The sequence below is a fragment of the Thamnophis sirtalis genome, unplaced genomic scaffold (genome assembly GCF_051295495.1).
Source record: "Thamnophis sirtalis isolate CommonGarterSnake01/CBP01778 unplaced genomic scaffold, rThaSir2_p1.2 scaffold_4, whole genome shotgun sequence".
NCBI classification, from domain to species: Eukaryota; Metazoa; Chordata; class Lepidosauria; order Squamata; family Natricidae; genus Thamnophis; species Thamnophis sirtalis.
Genome location: NW_028261384.1, coordinates 103,501,666 through 103,527,819, shown reverse-complemented (window position 1 = coordinate 103,527,819; position 26,154 = coordinate 103,501,666). Strand labels below are relative to the sequence as shown.

Below are 26,154 nucleotides of genomic sequence, written 5' to 3'. Positions count from 1 at the left end.
GTAAACTCAGCCAGTTGTGCCTTAATAATAAAATCTTGCTTAAAACAAGCATTAGGCATAACATATTATAGGAATTCAGCCTATTTGACTGTTTTCACACCTTATGCCATACCTCCATTTATTAATAGGTAGACCAATATGATGCAACTGGTTGGGCTTCCACTAAATCAAAAACAAACTAATGTTGGTATAATTGCAAGTGGAACCTTATCTGTGGCTCTCTTTGTTATCCATAAACTTGTTACCCAATCGTTTATAGTACCCACACAATTTTGGATGGTCTTAGGACAAGCGATGGTGAAAAAAATAGTTGGCCAATTCAGGCGTCAATATCCCTGCAAACTCCATGAAAAAGAGACATGGCAACTGTGCCCCCAAGATAAGTTGTTCAAAGGCACTTCTAGACTGTGGCCTCTCCTTTCAGCCAAATTTAATGTTTGAGCGATATCCAATCAAAACCCGATCGCTCGTACTTTGCTTGTGAAATAATAAGAAAAAAGAAAGCTTTCCCCGCAAGCCGTGGCTTGGTGGGGCCCATCGCATCTCTCTGTGAAGTGCTGCCCCTTTAAAGCCCCTAGAGGAGACGTCAAGAATGATCCGAGCCGCTTCCCAGTCAAGCCAAGGCAAAGCTCAGCTACGAAGCCGCGAATCTCCAAGATCAAGAGAAAGAGGGGCACTCGGTATTCCCACCCAGTCTCGGCTCTAATCGCCGCCGTAAACAGGTGAGTGAGGGCTGCCAGCTTCCCCCCCCCCTTTCTTTCTTTCGGCACATCCATTTCCCCCTTTCTCTTTCTTTCTCTCGTCTCCCGGCTCCTGTATTTAATAAGGGGAGTGGGGTGAAGCGGTAAGCCACTGTAAGCCTTCCCACGATTTCAGTGGACCTCGGCGCTTCCTTTTCTATCCTTCCCACTCCGACCCATTTCGCTCCTCTCGGCTGGAATGTCCCCTCGCCGTCGCCCCGGTTGTTCCTTTGCATTGTGTCACCTCGCCTCTAACCCTAAACAGAATCTCTTATCTTGAGATTTAGCTCTCGATGAAGATCTGCTCTCTCCACTCTCCACCCTTCTTCCTCCCATTCCTCCTTCTTTCAGATCGGTTCGCCCCAAAACCACGCGGATCCTTTCCGATCTGTCTTTAAAAAAAAAAAGATTGGTATTAATGGGCGGATTTGCCATACTAGTATTGGATTCTCTTTCCGCCTTTCGTTTAGCCTCGAGTAGCGTTGCGCGCTTGAGGTCTTGAAGGCTTCTGTGGTTTCATTTTTAAACTGTTCGCGGATTTAAGTGTAGTGCAGGTTAGAAGAGACTTGAAATGATTGAATATAATAATTTCTCGGATTCATGGTTGGAAAAAGAGGGGTGGAGATGTGTGTTATCCACATCATAGAGAATAGCTGGGTGTTCGCATGTGACGTATTTAACTATGGTTAATTGAACCACGATGAACATAAGCCAGATTTCTGGGCTTTCATAACACATTGAATCACAAACAAATTGGATTAGGCGATCAGCATTATTAAGTCAAAATATGGGTAGCCAGGGGTATGGCTTAGTTAGTGTATTGTGCAAAATGGCAATCATTGTCTCACTAGGTGGGTATATTTGTAGTGCGATCCACCATGTGAGTCTACTTTGAATTAAGTCTCAGTGGGAATTGGTTTCACAGGAATAGGAGTAATGCTTCGCAGCTTGTTACTGGCATGATGATGATGATGATGATGATGATGATGATGATGATGATGATGATGATGATGATGATGATGATGATTCCTTTCAAATCCAGCTGAAAGATGTTCTGTTACTGGGGCATGAATGAATGAATGAATATTTTCTTTTTCCTGGACAAAAGTATTTATTTTTGTGTAGGGAAACCATAATATGCCTTTAAGCCACCTAATCTTCACCACTCCCTGGGTATTTTTAAGGGTGGTCCCTTTCTTTAAATTGCTTTGCCTTATTTCATCATAGTGTGGTGATAGACAAAATGGATGGCAGGTCTTCTCACATTATTCATCTTGCTGGGTCTCTGCCTTATTTTAGAATACGGCAACTGTGCAGTATTTTAGTGTTTTGCAGCAAATTAACACAAAGTAGGTGGTGATCTGCATTTCTGAATTTGAGATGGATTACCTGTTTGGATAGCTAGGATACCAACATAGCACATGCGCACACATCTCTCCCCCCCCCAACTCTTGAGATTTCAAAAATGCTGGAAAGCTGTTTAGACTTAATGAGAAAAAGAAATTACATTCTATGTTTCCCTTTTTCTCTCACTGTATGTATCTAGGAGTGTAAAAGATGCTGTTTTTTATTTTAAAAAAGAAAATAAAAGGGAAAAAAAGAGAAAGAAAGAAAGAAAACAGTGCCTAAAAATTAGGAGATGTGCTCTTTTGCTTTGTTGCTTATATGGCTCTTTCCTCCCCTCTCTCCTCCTCCTCTTCCTCCTCCTCCTCTCCTTACAACAATCTTTTGAGGTAGGAATTGAGAAAGTAGTACTGAAGTCACTTATTGTAATTAGATTCTTGGCTCAGTAAGTATTTGAACCATGGGCTTCTTCACCCAACACAAAAATTCAGAAGTAACCAAGCCTCTAGTCTCCCAAGTGTTTTGAATCGTCTTCTCCTGATTCTTGGTCAAAGACCATGCTGATTTTAGGAATCTTATCACATCTGGAATGTACTGTATTAAAGTGAAGCTGTATTAAAGTGACTGTTATTGGCTAATGATCAGTCATACACAAGACAAGCTGTGCTAAACGGTGATTTATCTTGCACATTTTTTATTTTAGATTTTTTAATCCTACATTTATTATTTTTATAAATAACTCAAGGCAGCTAACATTTCCTCCTATTTTCCACCAACAACAACCATGAGATGTGCACTGGGCTGAGAGAGAAAGTGACTTGCTCAAATCAGCCATCCAGTTTTCATGCCTAAAGTGAGACTAGAACTCCCAATCTCCTGGTTTCTAGCTGAATGCCTTAACCACCAAACTGATAATTTGTCACTGTTAGATATAATGTAAGGGCCTAATCTCTGTTACATCATTTACATAGTCCATTTAATTCATTTTAGTTTCTGACATAAGTATATAAAGAACCAACATTTACAGATAATGTGTTACTTATTTGAATGATATTCAGCCAGATGTGCTATGCCATGGACCATTCTGAACATTCTGTCACTAAATATTTATTCCAAATTGTTCTGATGACAAAATGATTAAAGTTGCACAGATTGTATTGTTAGGGGGGGAAAAGTAGATGACATTAACTTTGCAGATTCATTTTACATTTATTTGGCATAATAATGAAAAACCTGACTCACAACCATGTGTAAAGTGTCTTTGATTTGCAGCCAGCCTCCCCCCCAAGCCAGTATAATTACTCATGATTATTAAGGCTTAATTCATAATAGTTTATCTATGTCAATGCATCATCCACGAATTCACATTTTTGTGAGTATGAGAGGTAGTAAAAAGTGGTTTATATTGTAAAATGTACACTTTTACATTATTATTCTATCCCCTACTCTCAGATTTTTAGTTGCTGTCATAGCTTTTGAGAATTTCTTTGTATGGGTCAGGGCGAGGGGAAGGAGGCAAGAGGAGAAAAGCAATTTGATGTTTAAAATTTTGGAAGATAAGAGAGTATAGCTATATTTAACATTCCTTTTCAGCATGTGGAATTCCAGTTGTAGCCAAATTTTGAAACGTACTTAAGATTTTATTTTTGAAATGGCCCTGAATGATCCGTATTTTCTCTCTTTTTTTAAAAAACAAATCCATCACAGTAAAAAGACTGTGTCTGTGTGTGTGTCTATAAAAATAGAAAGCTACTAACATTGCACTCCATGGAGGCGGAATGCACAGCATATTACATAATATGAAATGTGATGATAGGCTGGCACACCGAAAAGATTAGTGGTCTTTTTGCCCCCCACCCCACTTGTCACGTGAACTCATTTCTGCACAATGCACAAGTGTGTTGGTGCTGAGGCTGATCATTTTGAATGGATATGTCATAATGATGTTGATTTCCTTGGACTATTGATTTGGGGCACACGAGATTAGTGGATGAATAGATTATGATGGTCTGTGTATGCATGAAAGATATAGAGGACTGTTTTATGGAAGATTGATGCTTTCCTAAAAGCAACATGAGTGCTAGTTCAAATTCCTACCGCAATCTTTCTGTCCCTTAAACATATTTATTACCCTCAGTCAACCAACCATGACTGCCCAAGGTGTTCATACTGGGAACAGCTGCTTTGAATGATCTCTCTTAATGATCCTTCTACCTGCTGTCAAATAGAGGGAAAAATCTATTGTTACCTATGCTATTTACATACAACCTGTACAGGAGATGCAAAAGAAAGTATAAGCCTAACCCTTCTCGGTTTAAGATTTTTGGGTGCTGGCCTTAAGAATGATGATAGCCATGTTTTTTCCTTCTAAATTGTTTAAAATAAAAATGTCTTTTGGAATCTAGATATAGATTGCATTGCATTCAGTGAGGATTTCTGCAATCCCCTATAATCTCCTTCTACCACTCTTTCTCAAATAATTATTTTCAATCTTTCCCTGAGGACACTCAAAACAGCTTCAAGAGAAATAACACACACACACACACACACACACACACACACACACACACACACACACACACACACAGAGTTAAAAACAATAAAGTTAATCATGCAATTTAAAAAGCATAGCTGACAAGGAAAACCTGAAGCTTTGTTTGTAGAAGAGCAAAGCAAGGATTAAGTCCAGCTACCAAGGAAATTATTTCTCTTTCCAACCTTTTTCCTTCATTGAATGTTTTTTCCAGTGATCTTTTTGAGATCATTTTAATTTATTTATACCCCATTGGGGATAGATTGTCATGGGAGAAAAAAAATCTATCTATGAGGTCACTGAAAACAACCTGATGCCATACAATCAATTTACATCCCACATTTCTATCTAACAGGAATGTCATAAGCATTTATCCCCTTCACTATATGAAGTTAAAGTTTTCAAACAAAAACATTCCTCTTTGTAAATATTCCATCTTCCACAAATATATTCCCATTCTACAGTATGAATTCATTGAATGTTTTCCCCCAGATTCTTCCTCCATCTAAATTGGAACTGACATTGGAAATTGGGACTCCATTCTACCTAGGTCATACTCCAAAATTTAATGCCAGACAGGCTCAGAGTTCCCTAAGATTTACTGCTGAACATTTTTTGTTGAAGCAATTCCATAAGAGTTGCTTACTTTGCAACCTAAAAGCTTATGTAGACTACAAGTGCAATATGCTGTATGAAAACATTTTTATTGTAGCAACAAAAGCAAGGATTTTATAAGATTTGAAATGCAGCAGGCAAATAGACGCTATTCTAATTTTTAAGGAATGTATTGGGCTTTATTCTCCCTGCTTGCCATCCTCCTCCTCTTGCTTTTGAGATTTGTGTATCTCTAAAGCATCCCTAGATGATCCTTATATGGGAAACGTAATTTGTGTCAAACAGTTTTCTACCCTGGAATCTGTAGTTTCTGTTTGCCTGTATCTAAGATGTGAAAAAATTAGATCATGTGGAAAGCCTAAAGACCAGTCTAGAATGCTATTAAATGATCATAAATCACACTGCAAACATCTGAAATAAGAGGGTGGGATCAGGGATGGGTTCTGGCAGAGACTACTGTTGGTTTGCTCAGGATGCTCTTGATGCGTGCTGTGTGTGCATTCACAGTACACCTAAAATTGCTCTGCGCATGCACAGAAGCAAAAGACAAGATGGGGAACCAGTTCAGGGGCATGGCAGACCTGGGTTGCTGTCGGTTCCAGTGACCCAGGCTGCCAAGCTACTACTGGTTCGGCCAAACCAGTCCGAACAAGTAGGAACCCACCACTGGGTGGAATATCAAGAAGTGATTGAGCTCTCAGTTACATTGTATGTTTTATAGGTATGCATTAAATTATAATATGTGTCTTGTTTTCACACAATGGTTAACTATTGTAATTTTGAGCATAGTTTTCACCCTCCAGTTCCAAGCATTTTCGTAATTTGGGGTGAGGGTGGGGTTCTCCTGCAGTGTTCTATCTATCTCCTGCTAATCTTGCAAAAGACTGCCTTCAATTTTCCCCACTCTGAAAGAGAATGTAGTGGAATAAAATGGCAAGGTAAAGGTAAAAGTTCCCTGCACTTGCGTGCTAGCCATTCCTGACTCTAGGGGGCAGTACTCATCTCTGTTTCAAAGCTGAAAAGCCAACGCTGTTTGAAGACTTCTCCGTGGTAATGTGGCCGGCATGACTACATTCTGAAGGCGCATGGAATGCTGTTACCTTCGCACCAAAGGTGGTTCCTAGTTTTCTATTTGCATTTTTACATGCTTTCAAACTGCTAGGTTGGCAGAAGCTGGGAAAACGGGAGCTCACTCAGTTACGTGACGCTAGAGATTGGAACCACCGAACTGCCGATCTTTCTGATCAACAATCTCAGTGTCTTAGCCATTGAGCCACTGTGTCCTTAAAATGGCAAGAGAAGCTGGTAATTTTGAAACACTCTCTTCAGGGTCTGAATCCATGCTGCAGGCAGAACCAGGATTAAAAAGGCAAGGCTAAGCATTTGTTGGGTTTCTAAACAGCCTAAGGATGCTTGTTAGAGGTGGCTTCTTTTTCTACATGTAAAATCCCAGAAAATAGATATGTAAAATAGATACAGTAAAAGAAATCTTGGTTTTATGTCCTTGCCTTGTCTCTTCACATTTAGGCTGAGCTATCAATAATCCTTATTTGAATGTTTTTTTTAATTCTTTTGTACAGTTTTATACAGATTCTTTTATACAATTCAGTTTATACTTCCTGTAGGGAACGGCTGCATCTCACCTCTTAATTAGGACTAACTCCATTCCTAATGTATTATTGATTGTCGAATTATTGATTAACTGCTGCTTGTGGGCATGTCAGTTCTCTGACTAATATTTTCCTCCTGTCAGCAGATCTGGCTGAGATTTCTCTTGTGAACAGTCAATGAGGGTTGGGTTAATAATGGAGCACATTAGAGGAGATCAGCCCAATCGGTTCTTTTGTTCACCAAAAAATCATGCAAGGAATGTTGGTTAAAACTTTAGAATCTATAAGAACATATATATATATATTTCAACACATACAGTAGCTGGTTCATTTGCATCACACCTAGGGATGCATCATGAGTTAAACCTCTAGGTCTTAGAAAAAGAGACAATTTCTGAAAAGATATTAATATTCAGTGTAATTTGGTATTGTGTTGGCTTTGAGAGATTTTGGTTCAAATCCCCATTTAGCTGTAAGTTCACTGGATGGCTTGAACCAGTTGCTCTCTGTCAATCTTCACCATCTCCTAGTACTGAAGGAAAAAAATAGAACAGGCCAATTGTTTGGAAGAAAAGATAAATAATAATAATAATGTATGTTTCAATATTTTTCTTAGTGTCTGAGAGTGTGATGGTCTGTGGGAATAGTCTTAGGAGACAGGAGGGAGAACTGCATACTGGATCACCAGCATGTAAAAGGTGTCTCAATTCACCCGAAGGGAGGATGGTGTGGGAAACATTTCAGAAGGGATCCTTCCTAGTCTTCTGAAATGTAAAAGCAAAGGAAGCCTGGGGGGGATGGGAGGGGGGAGAGAAATACATTCAGTCTTGTAAAATTCTGTTAATGTAACTTAACAATAAAGAAAGATAGTATTCCTGATTGTGCTTCTTGTCTGGATAACCTCATGAGTTATTGCTAGCATCAATCTTGCAGAAGAAAGAAAACAGTTTGATTGCTTTGGGAAAATTGAACCAGTTCATCAATCCTTTGGGAAAATATATTTTTAGTTCTTTGACAATGACCCTTACATGAAGCTAGGCACAAAAGGAGCAACCTTTCAACCCAGCTGGAAGGATTTGCCTCAAAGAGCTTACATCCAAACTACATTGTACTCCATTACAGCTATAATTTTAAAGTCCAATAAGAACCAAGACTTCCTTTCTTCTGTCTAAGCTCTATCTAGTGCAATAAATAGTTATACACAGGAGAAAGAAGATTTGGTCTTTACTGGAACTTTAAACTACAGCTGTAGGGGAATATAATGAAATTGGGATGAAAGCGCTATTGAAAACATTGAGACTTATTATGAAATCAAACATAATAATATTACGCTGCTTATAGTCAGAATATATAAAGTGATAAAGTTTAGCATCCTTTCAGAATAATGATATTTTTTGTTATCATGACAGATAATAAAACTGTTGATTGATTACATACCGTTGAGTCAATTTTCATTTCCCCATGATGATTTATCCCTGTAATTTCAAGACTCCCAATAGGATACTTATTGCCACTATAACTGAGTCCTTGTTGCTGCTGGTCATCCTCTTCTTCTGTTTCATTGCACCTTTCCTAGTGCTAAAGTTTTATTTAGGGAACTAGATCTTTGCATCATTGACTGAAGTAGGATAATTTGAACTTGATTATTTGTATCTGGAGTGAGAATACTAAGTTGATTTATTTGATGATTCGTTAGCATGTTTTCTTGGCTGTCCATAGTATCCTCAGGAGGCTTCTCCAAGCCAAAGTTCAAAGGTGTCAATACTCTTACTATCCTACTTCTTTAAAGCCCAACTTTTGCTTCCATAGAGTGTCACAGGATGATTGTAATTAGATGCAGCACTGCATCTGAGTATCTTTTCTAAGGCCTTTATAGTTGCTCTACCAGGTGCTAGTATATGGTGTATTTTTTGATTGCTTATTCCTTTACTATTGATAGCTGATCCTAAAAAGCTACTTTGCTAGTTCCAAGGCTGGTGGTTCTGTTTGTTGTCATTAGTTGGTCTTCTTTATATTTAATTTTAGTCCCATTTGTTCTACTACGTTCTTTTACTAGTATTAGGGCTTGCCAGTGCTTTGCATTTGTAGCTATTGTAAATGTCATCAACACATTATAAGCTCATGGTGTTCCTTTCTCCAATTTTAAAGCATGCTTAAAATTTCCAATTATGCAGTTAGTCCTCTACATATGAACATAAAGGAGCCTGCTGCATTTATGTTGTTGTAATGGTCATAAAACAGGTCAATCATGAAACTGATTAAATTTTATGATCTTTTTTTGTGAACAAAAAGTTGTAAAATGACCTTGGCAAATGTTAAACAAATGCTGCAGTTGTTAAGCAAACCAATAGTCTATTATAGGTATGGTTTTGTCAAAAATTGTAATGCTGCAAATAACCATAAAAGGCACTGTTAGATACTAGCTTCAGTTATAGTGGTTTCCACCAAGGTCCTCTATTCCGGTGGGAACAGAGGTTCAATCTCATTGGTCGAAGGGTCTGACAGCTCCCTATAAAAGGGCTGTTGTCAGACTGAACCTTCGTTGGATTGTACATACTTGTTCTGTTACAATAAAGAGCTGTTGTTGCCTTTAGCCTGAGTGTGCCTTTCCATTACCCTATCTAACAGCCACCATAGTGATGTGTACCTGAAGTTGGGTCACATGACCACAAAGTGGATCTGATCTTCAGACACAGATTTTAAGTCCCCATTTTTGAGTTGATTGTAACTTCAAATGGTTGCTATATAATCTTTCAGCATCAACTTGCAAAAAAATGTCAGCATACAGTTCAGTATATGTATGTGAATAATAAACTATATTTATTATCTGTATTATTGAGGTCAGAATGTTGCGGGGGGGGGGGTGGTTGGTAAGAGAAATTGCATTTTTAAAATATATTGGCCACAAAGAATGTGAGATTAGTTAAATTAGAGGGGATTAAATGTTTATCTCTTACAAGCCTGGCTTTGAATCTCTCTGTGTTTTTTCCACTGTTGTGATGTTTCATTATGGTTGGCAATTCTCTCTTCTTGGATGTAGTCTTCATCGTTCACAGCTGCACATTTGTTTAGTTCTTTTACTGTTGGAAACAACTCCACAAATTTGAATGGGGCAGATGGTAGATTACTTCATTTAGGTGGGCTGTTGATAAAACTTGCCATAAAACTTTGCAAATTCTTCATAACTGGGATGGGAAATTTTCAGATTTTAAAAAATTCGAATGTGGGAGAAAGTGAAACTTGGCAGATGATAAGTATCTCCTTGACAATTTAGCTCTTCTTATTCCTCTTTTTATTACCTAAAGAATAAAATGCAAAAAAAAATCACCTAATTATTTATAAATAATCTCTGAACTTGATATGGGGTTTCAGAATTAAGTGGGTGTATGATACTGTAGGCCATGGGATATTTCTGAGATCATCTTTTGAAGAAATGTTATTCATTTTTTTCTCTCTGCAGGATCGCCACAGGTATTCATTAGAAGAAGAATTAACTATTTTTTAATTCTATCACTGAGAAGACTTCTCTAGTTGTCAAAATGCCTGTTGCTTCAACCAACTCTGAGACAGGTAAGAACTTATTCCTATCTCTGATTCATATTTTTCCAACCTGGTATTCTCCAGAAATCTAAAGCTAAATCTAGAACAAATCTGGAGGGCATTGGGTTGATTATTGCACTTTCTATGAGATAAAGCAAAGGTATTTTATATTGCTCCAGTAATTTCTTGCCAGTGTCAACTGGAGTTACAGGAGTTCAAGTTGAACTTGCCCTAAAACTACAATGTTCCTAATTCTGAGCAAGTTGATTGAGTTACCCTATTTTCTGCATTTGCTAAAACACTGAATCACAGACTAATCCAAATTAGGTATACTTTAGTTGTATCAATGAACTAGTCACAAACTGTTTTATTTCCAACACTTATTGATATTCTCTGGTTAGTAACCATAATAAAGATATGTATAAACTAATAAACTAAAGATAAGATTGGCTGGGTTCAGCTAAAAATTAATCAAATTTAACAGATTGTTCAAATGCAGCTGCTAGGTCTTTGACCTGGATAACTGAGTTGTATAAACTCAGCTATTCTGCTTTTACATTTTGCATTAAGGTTTTGCCCTCCCTCCCTTCCTCCCTCTCTCCCTCCCTCCTGCCTTCTCTCTCTCTCTCTGTTAGTCTTTTTCATCTGGTGGAGGCAGCCAGCCCCAGAACTCACTAGATATTTTGATTTACAATTCTCAATAGCTCCAGGGATTAAGGATTATGGGTTTGTTCCTAAACATAGTAGAGGAGACACACAAGATGGTAAACCCAATCTGTTGCTTTTTAACTAGGACTAGGAGAGATTTGGCCTTAACGAAACCCAAGCAATAGCCAGGGGTAGTGGGCTGCAGAGATTAAGGTTTTTGACTAGAAGAGAGGGAGACCCCACCCAAGTCAACCCTTTGCCATTGAAAGATTTGAGGTCTCTCTGTCAGCATCTTGTAAATTTGTTGGCTGTGGAGATAAAATTTTCTCTGTATAAGCTATTTTCAGGGAGAATATTAACAAATAAATAGTTCTCTGCAACATTGGATCCACAATTAGTTATGCAAACAATTTATGTCTAGATAAACAAAGTGCTGATAAAATTTTGTAGCGGGGTCAGCTTTCCCTGGATTTGCTGCACATTTTATTGTTGACGGTCTTATTCTTTGGATCAGAGGCATATAGCTTTATCTCTTCAAGTTATCATATTTCCCCCTCTGTCTCTTAATTGCTGCATTGTATACTTTGGGTACACAATGGGTAGAATTATTATTGGTTTTTCATCATATACCCATATTTTTTGGAGTATAAGACACACCTTTTTCCCTCAAAAAAGAGAGTGAAAATCTGGGTGCATCTTATACATTGAATACAGCATTTTTGGCCTCCCAAAATCCTGCCCCTTCATGAAAATGGTGATGCATAACCTTTAGGAGGTTTATAGAGTACTCTTGGGGGCTGGGGAGGGCAAAAATGAGCAAAAACAGGCCATTTTTTGCTCATCCCCCCCCCCAGCCCACAGGAACACTCTATAAGCCTCCTAAAGGCTATGCATGCAATTTTTTGTTTTATAAAAAACAGACCCTTTTTCACAAAGGCCATTTTTGGGAGGCCTGCAGAGTGCAAAACCTTTTTGTAAATTGGCCTCTTCAAAATATTGGTGCGTCTTATACTTCGGTGTGTCTTATACTCCGAAAAATAGGGTACCTGTTTAATCTCAATTCATTGACACATGGACACATGCTCAGCCTTGTCCTGACATTGTGCCCCTTGCTCACACACAAGCAAAGAACTTCTTTTTTATTATAGGATAATAATTTGAACATCCCATTAGTTAGAATTCACCCAAGACATCATCATCCAATGCAAACAACTGTTTCCTGCATTTGGGGAGAGCCTTTTACGTCCAGGAACTTAAAATGAGTTTGAGAGGGAATGGAAACCTAATAAGCCTTCAACATGTCTCTGTGCATTCTCAACTATTATATTGGAATTAGGTTATTGTCCATTAGTTTTAAGCCTGGAACAAGATTTGTTTATTAAAGAAATATTTACTTGCCCTTCAGGGATGGGCAGGTTTTTTTTCCCCTTCCAGATAATAATAATTAAATCTACATTTCAGCTTTCTAAAAAGAACTAGCAAAATAGCCCCAATTCAGACACTACATGCAGAAACCAGGTGAAATTTTACAAATTTTTCTTTAAGAGGTAATCAAGCCACTTTCTAAATATGATAAATTGATTGAAGTGGGTTGGTTTTGCATCTTCTGAAGTAATACTGGAATATTGAAAATACTCTCTTCATAACTCCTGATTTACTACTGATTTTTGAAGAGGAAGAAAATATAGAGGGTTAGACTCAAAAGCCAAAACGATCCTTTCCAGATTTATAATTCTGTGAAATTGCTGGTGTTAATGGTAGTGGTATTTGGGATTGCAAAAAACAGACCTGCCAATTGCTTTACTTAACTTGAGAAAGCTTCTGAGGAATTTCTGGTTTTTTTAAAACCAGGGTAGGGAACAGGATACCAATAAGTTTCAATAATGGCATTAGGGAATGCACGAAATAAAAAAAATGATGTTTTGTTTTAAACCTGGAACAAATTGCATTATGTTTTGGAAGGTTTGTCAAAACATCCTGGGTAGGCAGCAGATTGGCAGTTCCAGATTTTGGAGATTCTTAAAAAAGTGAATGGACCTTGTTCTTTTCTTCTATGCTCTGCTGCTTGTCTTGAACATTGACTAGCCTGTCCATCTTCCCAGTGCCTTGCTTGTCCTATTTCTCATTAACCCTTGCCATTTCCAATGAAGTTGGCTTTCAGTACAAACTAGAGATAGTCCTCAACTTTCAACTGGTTGCTTAATGACCATTCAAAGTTATGTTGGAACCTCCAAAAGGCTTGATATCCCCCTCATGGTTATGTGACTGCATTTTGGCCACTTAGCAACCAGCCTGCATTTACAGCTGTTTGAATACACTGCAGTCACATGACTCTAATTTACAAAGATTTTGCTGAAAGCCAGTGTTTACTTTCAGTTTTCAGCAAAAAAATAAAACAAAAGCCCAATAGCAAATGATGGGTTTTCTTAACAAGCATTTGGCATCCCAAACATTTGAGATCCCACTTTAGGATTGTCATGACTTATTACTGTAACGGGCAGGCCAGTGGTGAAATTCATTTATTTATTTTTTACTATCGGCTCTGTGGGCATGGGAGGGAAAAGATACTGCAAAATCCCCATTCCCTCCCCACTTCAGGGGAAGGATACTGCAAGATCCCCATTCCCACCCCACTCCACAGGAAGGATATTGCAAAATCCCCATTGCTTCCCTATTCCAGGGGAAGGATACTGCAAAATCTCCATTCCTACCCCACTCTGGATCCAGCAAGAGGTGGTATTTGCTGGTTCTCCAAACTACTCAAAATTTCCGCTACCAGTTTTTCAGAATCTGTCAGAACCTACCTGCTGAATTTCACCCCTGGGGTAGGCTCCATTACAGTTGTAAGTTGAGGATTATCTATATCCAATTAATTCTCCCATACCTAGCTAGTTTGCCCCCTGCGGTGCATCAAGGATAGGCACACAAACCCCTAACAGAATGAACTAGTAATTTAGGTTGTCAATACTGGATTGTGTTTAGCATGCGTCTAGCATGTTCCCTGACATTGTATGGCATTCAGTCAATCAGTTAATCAACTGCCATAGCAATCAGTGCCTTTGCCTTTTTCCTGCCTAATTCAGAAATACATCTTCTAGAGACCACAAGATTTGGTCTAGGTGGCCCAAATTTACACATTTCAGTTGGTTGTAAATTGCTCAGTGACCATGAAAACTCAAAGAAAGTGGTAACTACAAGCTGTGGCCTGCTCTGGCCACAATAGATCTCTAAGAATTCTCATGGAAACTGATCTGAACTGCCTGTGCTAATGTACAGATTGGTACTTTTCCACCCACACTTTCCAAATGTTCTAGTATGTTTCTTGACTAAAAAAAACACAACCCCCAAATTCTGTCGGTCCATCATTGGTGAAAAAACACAAAAATATAGTAAGGAAGACTTTTCACACAGATTTTACAAAAGTCATAGAGAGTTATAGAAATAGGACAAAATAGATTTTACTTATGATTCTGCAAAAATGGATTGACTAATTTAATCATGTTTTTTGCATTAAATTATAGAAAATAAATTGATGATGATGATGGATGAAAGTAACATAATAATAAAAGAAATACAATTGTCAAAATTCAATATGCTTCAGTTAAACCAAAGGATTTGGTAAAAACAAATATAAAGTCCATGTATTGTTTTTAAAAAAGAGGACAAAAATTTGAAACTATAAATCATTACATTACTTTATAAAAGTCTATTATTTATTTAACTGGATGAGTTGCTTCTCTTATGCTGTAATAGCCATAGCACTCATATACTGCTTCACAATGCTTTATAGCACTCTCTACGTGGTTTACAAAGTCAGCATATTGCCCCCAACAATCTGGGTCTTCAAATAAATCAAAGAAACAGGATCAGATTGCTTGGAAAAATCCTCTTTTGTTGAATCACAGGGAATCAGGTGACATATAAATTTAGTAGCTTAGTTATTATTATGATTACTATCTTTTTAAGAGTTCTTATTAGCTTTCAGGCATGGAGTAGGGATACATGTTAAATTTCTATGTTGCCTATTCGGAAGGATTGGTCCTTTTAATGTTGTTTGTTTGCTTGATTGATTTTTGTGCCATCAAGTTGTTTTCTTCCTATCCTGCTTCTTTGAAATCCATAGAGAATATCATAGTTTGCACAATTCTGATCTTTGTAGGTATGTTGCATAATACTTTTGTTAAAATCAATTGGCTTCATTAGTCTGACAATATGCAACCATGTGTGGCAAAAATAATTAGCACTTATTTCAGTAACACTCTTGATTACTGTCTTTTCCCTCAGGTGTCTTGCAGGCTCTGAGCGTGTGCATGCATATGTCTCTGAGCAATGCAGTGCCCATTAGCCATGCATATAAATAAAAGCTCCAATGTTGCAATTCATTTTCCATGTACTTACCAAGAGGAAATGTATGCCAACTGCAACAATTTTAAAATTACATAGTGTAAGAGACTGGGCAGGATTCGATATTGAATTAATAACACATTAACATACCCTTAAAAAAACATATTATATTGTAGAGTGAATAGATTTATAGAACTGCATTTTGGAGGTGCCTGTATCTACCTTCTGCTTAGGACTTTCTATGTTTGACTTAAAAATCTGTCAATAAAGGTTTACAGTTTGGGTCTCATATTTTTTATTTATGAAATATTTGGAGATGAACTAAGGAATCTGCATTCTAAGAACCATACTGTGAGGTCAGCTCAGTTTGCAATCACTTCTAATTTGGACTGTGATCTTGTTTAACCCAAATATGATTTGATTTGACTGAGGAAATAAATTAGACCTATGAGGAAAGTTTCATAGGTACATTACTGAGTTTAATTTCAAGATACATTTTGAGTATTGTAAGAGATGGGACAGGCTGTACCTTAGTTTGAAAAAGGGGGGTTATTTCAACTTTAATCTAAGTTTATTCAGAATTGTGAGAATAGCTGAATAACCAAGTTTGTACAACCTGCTAAAATGGGATTGAGTAGTTTATAGTTCAAGGTATTGTAAAAAAAAATCAGCTATCATCACAGCATCTGTGAACCATAGTGGCATGTTAAATAAAAATAATGACTTCTTTGAGGTTAGCATAATATAGAAAGAGGGTGATTTAGAGGTGGCTTGGGTGTCAGTTTTTGTGTTTTTCATGACTCATCTATTGTGGGAGCAAATGTTCACTTGTGTAATATGTAATCTAGTTTTGTATCTACTCAGAAATATGCAGCAGAAGAAAAGTGATTATGCGTAAGATTGACACCTTGAATATCCTCACTGCAAGGCATACCGAGTCTCGGTGGTGCAGTGGTTAGAGTGCAGTACTGCAGGTTACTTCTGCTGACTGCCAGATGTCTGCAATTTGGTAGTTCAGATCCCACCAGGCTCAAGGTTGACTCAGTCTTCCATCCTTCCGAGGTCAGTCAAATGAGAACCCAGATTGTTAAGGGCAATATGCTCTGTGAACTGCTTAGAGAGGGCTGTAAAGCACTGTAAAGCAGTATATAAGTCTAAGTGCTATTGCCATTGCTATTCAAAGAGGCTGCCTATCCCAGAACAGCTTCTGCTGCTATTATATTTACAAAATCATTGTAGATCATCCTAAGTTTGACAATGAAAATTGTCTTCAAAATTGTGGCTTCAACTGTCACATTCCTGCAAGTGGTTTGTTTGTCTGTTCCTTCAAATGAAGGAACAGACAAACCCATATGAACCCCATATGAAGTTCATAACTCTGAGGCAACAACATTATTCTTGGCTTCCACTCAATTGTGTCCAATCCTCAGGAGATTGTCCAAGTCTTGCAGTTTTCTTCTCAAAGTTTTTAAGAAATTACTTCTTTTTTAGAGCTGAGAGAAAGTGACTAGCCCAAGGTTACCCAAATTGTTTTGTGCAGGAAGGACTAGAATTCATGATCTCCTTTTTCTAGCCTGATGTATAACCATTACACCAAACAGTTCACTAACAACATTTAAAAACCACATTAAAAAAATCATGAAACAATATAAAACCCATACAAGTATAAACAGCAACCAAGGTATGAGAAACAACAGCAGTAACAAACACAGGCACAGCATTGGTATACCACACCTTCAGACCCCAAGCCTGGTTACACCACTCATTTAAATTTGAAGTCTGACTTTACTGATTACATAGGAAACACAATCTAAAATCCTAGTGATGCTGTGTAGGATTGCCATCATTGATATGTACACAAGCATGAAAGTGTTGGAAAATATGTCTGAAATAAGAATTATCAAACTGAGGATAAAGTTTGTGTGCTAGATTCTGTATTTACAATGTGAATGCATATATTGTCACAGCTGCTATTTTTCAAGTTGGATAATATGTTTTTATCTTTCCTCTCCCTGAAAAAGTTGAAGCCACACATCTTAAAGTTGTTGAGGTTAGGAAACACTGCCCTAAAATATTGTTTCCTTGCATTATTAAAGTCTTCATCCTGATTCAGCTTTTCCTGTCTAGGAAGAAAAAATGCATATCTCAACTCTAATGCACATACAGCTAAATGCTAAGACACCAATTTACGTGTGAAGAGCTCTTTCATATGCTGGTTTATCTCATTAAAAATATTTGAAGATAACACATCCTTTTCCAATCTGGTAACACAGGTGTTGTTAAGAATTGAAGTTGATGTCCAGAAATCTGAAGGGTGAGAAAAAAGTTGTAAAAATAGTTATGCTGCCTAGAAATGATAAAAATTTATCCAAGACCTCTGAAATTATTAGGAATAATGGTCCATTTATTTTGGTTATTTTCCTAAACCTCCCTCTCATCCATTTTCCCTATGCTATATTTTGGTTGGTCTTTTCTTCTGATAGACACCCTTATAAATAATATGTCTTATATTACAACTATAGTATATAGTTTTTTCTTTAAAGACTTCCCTAGGTCTGAATTTGAACTCTTAAAAGTCCTAGACAGAATGGTCATTGATTGGCTGGTAATTAGGTGAAATGTTAATGTAATACATTAAAGGAACACAGGGTTAGAGGGAATAAGAAGCTTCAAACTTGCAAAATGCAAAACAATGCATACCACAGATCGGTATTTCTCAATGTTGACAACATTAAGGTGTAAGGACTTCAGCTCCCAGAATTTCACAGCAAGCATTCTGAGTTGAAATTCAGACACCTTAAACTTGCCAACATTGAGAAACACAGCTCTAGACTGTGCAATGGTAGTGTTCCCTAAAGGATGCTGTTTTTCCTTACAAATAGTAAAACATAAATGCGTCTGTGTTTAAATACCTCATTCCCTCTGTAGAGAAGTACCGGTATATTGCATATGTTAGAACTGCTAGAATTTTCATCAAGCAACAAGTTAGATGAAAGACTATGCCCAAGAATTCAGTCAGTATATGTCATTTGGCATGAAATATTTCTGGGACAAACCTTTTTTTAAGGTATACTGGGTCATTTTAACTGCAGTTTCTTCCTTTGCAAAAAAACCCCAACCAATCTTTGTCAACTACTTTGAAAAATAGTAAAATTATATCAGTTATAGTAAACAGTTTTGACAATATTTAAATGTTTGCTTTCTCCATCCTGGTTTAATATAACCTTAGATGCAAATCTTTTCTCCTGTTGCCACAGAAACGAAGATGTAATTGGGTGAGTGCTGGAGAAAGAGGGACCAGCATCTTAGCAGCTAACACTTTTCAGTGTTAAAATATTGAATCAAGCAGTGCTCAGACAGGAAGCAGCTGAGAATTCTTTGTTAATGCCTCTATTGCACACTAACAGAAATTACTGTCACATTTCAAGAAAAAGGCTTGCTAGTATTATTTTCATGGAACTTCACATTACTGTTGAACTGTTTCAGACTGTTATTTCAGAGTGTCAATTGCCTGCTTAGGATCTTGAAAGGAAGGTAGAGAACACAAAACAAGGACAGTTATTACTGGTTTGGAATAATTTTGTTGCCTGCTACAGTACATTTAATTTGACACCTACATATCAAGCACAGCACTCCTAAATTGTTGGATAATGGTCCCCTGTCATGAAAGGACTATAGATCAGATGTACAGTAAATGTTTTGAATGCAGAGTCTCAAATCCAGTGTTTTGCTTTCCTAATTAAAAGGATGAGATCGCAGGTGATTAGAAAATCCTTTGCTGAACTGTGCTAAGAGTTATGATTCAGCAGATGTTGAGGGCCACTTATTTTTCATCCCTAAAATACAATATACTATGCTAGATAAACTGAAAGTTTAATTATGTACAAGGTAACTTCCTTTATTCTTTTCTTTTAATATAAGCCACTTGATCAATTATCACTTCTATTTGGCAAGATAGACTGTGGTCCTATGAAGAGTTACGTTGATGTGGCTAAGGAAGATATTGTGTAGGACGATGTGGAAAATTATTGACTACCCTTGAAAATGAAAGTTTGATTGAGCCAGGTCAAGTTTGATTTGAGATAAGACAGAAGCTGACCCAAGGAGAATCTTTAGTTAAAGGTGCATTTTTCTTTCTTTCCTCCATGCCACTTCAGTGTCTGTCAACGAATGACTTCTCTTGAGCAATTGATGTAGAATATCAGTATGCCTTCTACATGCTCACATATCATCTTTCATCTCTAATACCATACGCAGAATCAGTGTTACTAAAGACTACTCATATAAAATGGAACTCTTTGGCCAAGATGATATAATGCCATTCTTCACTGCCCAAGACAAGTCTACTAGAATGGAAGTTTAAGCACATTTTGATTTCCTAAAGATAATGAAATGAATGAGGGAGAGTTGATGGAATTCCAAGAGCACAGTGCATGTTGGAAAGTCAAACAGAATTCAGCTCAAACAGAGCAACAATATAATGGAGAAGGAATGGTGGAAAATGAGAGGAACTGATCCTGCCCCAGCAAGATTCTATGGACTCCCCAAGACACAGAAAATAGGAGCCCCCCTCAGACCTATTGTAGTGCTATGAGACACTCCTTCATACAAACTGGCTAAATGGCACAACACCTAAGCTTCCTGACCCAACCCTCGAACAGCACAGTCACATGATCCACACAATTTCTGACAAAACTACAAGGCTTAAATGTGGCTACAGATGAGATCATGGTCTCTTTTGATGTAGTGTCCCTATTTACATCCCTCATTCTCCACTTAGCATATGAAGTAATAAATAGAAAACAAGAAGAAGAACAATGCAACACAGATCAAAACAACTTAAGAAGGACACAAATCATGAGGCTATTCTGTCAACACACCTTCTTCACATTTGGAAAGGTAATATATGAACAAATAAAAGGGACACCCATGGGATACCCAATATCAGGAGATTGCAAAAACAGTCCTGAGTGAACTAAAACTCTTTCAGAACTACACTTCCAAATTTTGGTGCTACTGTGGATGACACATCTGTCAGCATCAAAAGAAATGCGCTGAAAGACTTTCATGACATACTGAACTCCATCCTCTCGGATATACAGTTCACAATGGAGGAAGAAACAGCTAGACCATTACGGTTTTTAGATGTGCTTGTCAACAGACAAAAAGACAGAAGCCTAGAAACCACAGTTTATAGAAAGGCTACCAACACCACACACATTCTGAATTTCAACAGCAATCATCCACTGTGACACAAAAACACTATACTGTACAGCAGAACGTACTGTAACACCCTGCAAGCCAAACAGCTGGAGAGCAGTTATATAATGAACAATTCAGGCAGAATGGGTACCCACAATAATTTGTTACAAGGTATCTGCACAACAACACGGTGTGGAGAGAAAAGAAGAAATAAGACACAAGACCAACTACATGGCACAACCTGCCATATATCAAAAACATTTCAGAAGCAGTAGAATGCAGCTTCCGAGATCTGTAAGTGGGCATTGCACACTGCCCAGAGGCTACCATACGAGGACAAATTATGCACTGGAAAGATTGCTTGGAAGTGGGAAATAATTCCAATGTAATCTACTAGATGCCCTGCATGAATTGTCCCTGAGATTATATAGGCCAGACAGGAAAGAAGCTAACCACCAGATTGCAGGAACATAAACGAGTGGTCAGATGAGGAGATCCAAACTCATTGGTAGTCTTACATTGCAATAAACAAGGATATACATTCAATTTTGCAGCTAGTAAGATTATTGGACAGGCAAGCACAAAACAGGCAGGTAGGTGATTGAAGCCTAGGAAATAGGACCCTGATCCATCAACAGGAGTGCTGATTTACTCCCAGCTTATCAAGTACTTAGGAAGCAGGGGCTTGGCAGCACAAGGAAACAACAGCCAATGACTTAATAGCCAACCATCAACACCCCAATCTACATCTAAAAAACTGCATGCAACAACCACCATATAAATATCACACAGATAATAGCCCAGAGCATACAGAGAAATTCCCTGAAGATGGACTCCAGCATGAGTCCAAAAGCTCAGAAGGCAGAATCTCTGGTCCCAACGACTGGCCCAGATTGGATGTTGGAAAATAACCTTTTTCAATGTCCATCAACTATGCAGAGTATGGTGGTCAATCAGCTCAGGGATAGTCTAGAACAGGGGTCACCAACCTTTCAGACCTCAGGGACCACTAAATTCATAACATTAAATCCCACGGACCACTTGGGTGGAGGTCTTGCTCCAGGATGACCAGTGGGCCAGTTCTGTGATTAGAGCTCTGGAATATGGGACAAGCCGGACAGTCATGGCTAGAAATTTCTGCTTGAGAGGGTGGTACGTGGAACGTTGCAAGGGGTACAACATGCAAGCGCAGTCCTTGCCAGCTGGAACAAAGTAATGGTGCTGTTGTGGCAAGAGGATTCAGTGGTGCAGATGGGCTGAAGCAATGTTGGTGATGGCTGGAGCCTTAGTGTGTGGAAGTGAAGTATTCTGCCTTCATCGCAGTATATTTGTGCCAGCTGGTGGCGCCAAGGCAGCCCTCACCTCCCACTGCTTCAGGTTCGGAGAGGTAAGCCGCATCTGGGAAGCATTACAGCAGAGAGAAGTGGGCGGTGCAGGCTCTGTCTGCACAGCCATGAAGTGGGATTGGTGTGACCAGTTCTTGCCCACAGCATTGGCAGCCACAATTGGGTCAGAGCCGCCACCACGGCTGAGATCAGGCCAGACTCATTGAGCTGGACGCACTACCAATACACCACTGCCTGCTTCTGCTTCACCTTTGCCAGGGTAGCAGGTGGTAGAAGGGCACTGTCCTCAGCCAGCTGATCCCTTCCCACCACCTGATTTGGGGTGGATGGTGCTCAGCAGTCTCAGGTATGGGAGGCAGGTGGAGAAGTTGCGCGGCTCGCTCGAGTTGTGAAAAACCAGTGAATTTGAATGGCCTTTACATGGCTGGAATGCCTGAAGGATCCCTGGTTTCTGAGGCTGGTGAAATTTAGCATTTGGGCTCTTCCTTTTTGCGCTTAAGTGAGAGGCATGCAAAACTTTGGCCGGGGTCCTCAAGAGACGAAGTTTGGAGAGGGCCAATCTAGTGCCCAAGCTGGCTACAACACAAATGTTTATTCTCAGCCGTATTTAAGATTCCTTGCTACCATGAACAGCAAAGCTAGGGTTGACCCTGGCCACTTCTCTCACTGTAGTGCTTCCCAGCCATAGCTTACCCCACTGAACCTGAAGGGGAGAGAGACAAGGGCTGCCTTGGCACTATCAGCTGGATCAAATGTACCACGATGAAGGCAGAATGCTGTTGCTGCACAAAGGCAAGTGGCACTCCACTCCTGCACACTAAGGCTTTGGCTATCGGCACTGCCATTTTGGCCCACCTGTGCCACCACCTCCCCCCTTGCCACAACAGCACCATTACCTTGTTCTGGCTGACAAGGGCTGTATTACTCCTTGCAACATTACACCACACTTTACGGCAGAGAATTCTAGCCCCACTACGAGCTGCCCGGCCGGTCCCATATTGTAGAGCTTTAGTCACCGGACTGGCCTATTGGTCATCCCAGAGCAACTCCTCCACCCGTGTGCACCGGCCTGCAAATATATTGTTTTCTGAAGACCACCAGTCTACAGGGCCACTGGTTTGTGACTGCTGGTCTAGAAGTACTCTTGAAAAAGAAGTATTTTTCAATTTTTGTCAGACTTCATACATACATTTCATTAGCACTTAGAATTCATCCCTCTCTTGTTCATCCAAAGTTAGCTAGTAACCTCATTTTCCAGGTGAAAAGAAATAGAAAGGTGTGTTGTTTATATGTGATAATACCATCTGGTACACTGTGTACTTCTTTGTATGAAGTTATAGCTGAGATCAACATTAGCTTTGTTGCTTACCAAGGGTTGATGAATATTCTATGATTTCCACATAAATGTAACCTATTCTTTAATTATTTCTTGGATAAAAGTGTATTTCCAGTTTGAAACCAGATTCATCTGAATTATTTCATTCTTTCATATAGACAAGACTTCTTGCATTCTTTCATATACATGGTGTTTGGGAACCCATTAGTCACTATATGCTATTTACCACTAAATTCTAAATTTCTTGTGGAAATGTGATCCTGAGAACCTAGACATGTTGAACATACCAAGGTTAGCCGTCTAAAAGTAGGCTGTTTTCAGCAGGTGGCATTCTCACATAACACATGAGGGTATGGTTAGCTTCCTTTCTTTGTGTCTCTTTGTGTCTCCAATGAATAGTTAGTGATCATTGTAATTATTCTCAAGACCTTAGGTGATGCTTTGTGATGTCCTTCAATGCCTTAGGGATAATTACAGTGACAACCATCTGGTGTTCATTAGAGAAATATCCCTCTTCTCCTGCCCCTCCTCATCTTCTTCCTTAGAAAGATTTATTATGCCTTGTTGGAATGTAAGAAAGGGAAAGACAGGATGAGACTGACTGGCAAATGCCATTAGTTTTCTTTGAAGAGAAAACATATGTACAAGGGCCTATGTGCAAGGCAATTCTGGGTTTATGTACAAAGCAATTCTGAGATCTGATCTCTGTATAGAAATGAATGTTGTGCAAAGCCTCTCATTCCCCTAGAACATGGTTGTCTAATATTTTGCCTTCCCTGGACCACATTGAGTGAAGCTGAGTTGTCTTGGGTTGTATATAAAAATATAGTTAATGTATATAAATTACATATTAATGTTAAAAGTTTATAATCTTGTGGGTCCACATTACTAGTTGTGGCATGCGAGCATGGGTTGGACACACCTGACCTGAAAGGAATGGATCAGTTTTCTAGACAGCAGTAAGCTGAGGCAAAAGTTAGAATGATATATAACACCTGGACTGCGTTTTGCATCATAGCTAATGTGCTACCCTCATATTCAGTAGAGAATTCTATTCTGTCATCAGACTTGAAGTAAAATCAACTAGCAATCTGCTTGATTTGGGTAGGTAAAACTAGGAAGAACATCATTCCTTTATCCTTTTTCTCAATCAGGACACCCAGCAAAATGTAAAGTTTAGCGGTTTTATGTTCTCTTTTTGTTATATTTTTATTAACCATTTTTAAGAAAGAAGAAAAAATATCCAACCTGTTGTTAACATTTCCATGTTAGTAATCAGTAATTGAATTATATGCTAGTAGTAAAACATTTTATACCACTTTTCTGTAAGTATATTTTGTGTAATAGATTACTTTCACTGAAATGGTTACAATTGCACACCGATTACATCTAAATTCTGCACCCATCTAATCATACAGTTTTTAACTTGTGTTGTCATTTCATCAACAGTTTATAACTGTTGAAAAATGCTCTGAATTTTGATTTATAAGACATCCAAATTCTATGTGTTTCTTTGGGTTTCTGTATCATTTAAAGCTATTTCACCCATTTGAAGAAATTGAAACTGCATGTGTGATTCTGATAAATTTGCGGATTAAAAAGTTTTCATATTTGTCTTATTAATGAATGTAGGCAATGTGATTTGTTACCTTTCCATTGAGAAAATAGGCATTTTCCTTTTTAGTGAGAATATTGAGGCAAAAGGTAAAATTGTGTACTGATTCTTTTTTAAAAGGTTATTCAAGACTTTAGTATACTGCTTATTATTGCATAATCTCTTATAAACCATATATTTCTGTTTCTATTAGTTCAATGAAATGTAAAATTTCATTCATTCACTCACTCATTTTGTATGACATCCATCTCATACCAGTGACTTTGGGCAATTGACGCAAGAGTTGGTCATGTATATTTTTAAAAATTCTATCTGCAAAAAACACCAATATATATTTACAGAGCAAGGTTAACCATTCTCCTTCAGGTCTGCAGTAGAAAATTTAGAAAGATGGGAACTGATTTCCTGATGCCTGGGTTGGTCTGATTTATGTGGCATTATTTTTTGCCAACTCCTAGCAACCACATAGATCTCCCCCCCATGGTGATGTATCAATAACCTGTTCTTTCAGGTCCACTGACAATATACTCATTGCCACTGTAACACCTTGTTTCTGATCATCCTCTTTCCTTTTCTAAGCCTTAGAAACTTCCCTAGTCTTTGCACAATATGTCTGAAGTAGGATAATTTGAGCTTGGTCATTTGTATCTCAAGGGAGAATTCTGGATTGATTCTTCACTAAGCCATTTGTTTATTTTTTTGAATGTCCACAGTATTCTCAGGAGTCTTCTTCAATACTTTGGTAGTTGTCTACACTTTGGTAGACAGTGTTAGTACTCTTCCTATCCTGCTTCCAAAGTCCTTCATTGGATTTCACTACTTCACACTGCTACAAAGGAAAGACAATTAATACTTCCATACTCTAAAACTGCTCTGAAGAAAATAGAGTATAAGCAGAAAATAGAATATGTGGAAAGTATACATTGCATTGAAATGTATATTCAAAAAGTTGAGAGCAAGTTGCATTTACTGTCAAAAAAGGCAAAGGAGCAAGAGAGTTTTATTAACAATAAAGTGGCTGCCACAATGTATGTCCAGATAAGTCTGCTCACTTCTTTAATCCCTTAAATTTGACTTTCCTAGACTCTGAGGAGCAGAATGGATCAATTCGCTTTGGCCATCTTGCTGCTATCATCTTGCTGTAGCCAACCCAGTGTGGCCATCTCACTGCAGCCATGTCTCCATCAGGCCAACTCACTGCAGGATACATGGTGAGTTGTCCTGTGGTGAGATGGTCACACCAGTTTGGCTGCAGTGAGATGACCATGATGAGATGTATGC

General features: G+C 38.3%; 1 protein-coding gene across 1 annotated transcript in view; it reads left to right on the top strand.

Moving 5' to 3' along the window:
* Positions 1-524: 524 nt before the first annotated feature.
* Positions 525-26,154, top strand: part of MPP2 (MAGUK p55 scaffold protein 2) — a 68,164-nt gene continuing 42,534 nt past the window's right edge. The window contains exons 1-2 of the mRNA XM_014061052.2: positions 525-722; positions 10,303-10,412. Of these exons, the coding sequence (XP_013916527.1) occupies positions 10,382-10,412 (31 nt within the window). The 5' untranslated portion in view covers positions 525-722; positions 10,303-10,381. The remainder of the gene's footprint in view (positions 723-10,302; positions 10,413-26,154) is intronic.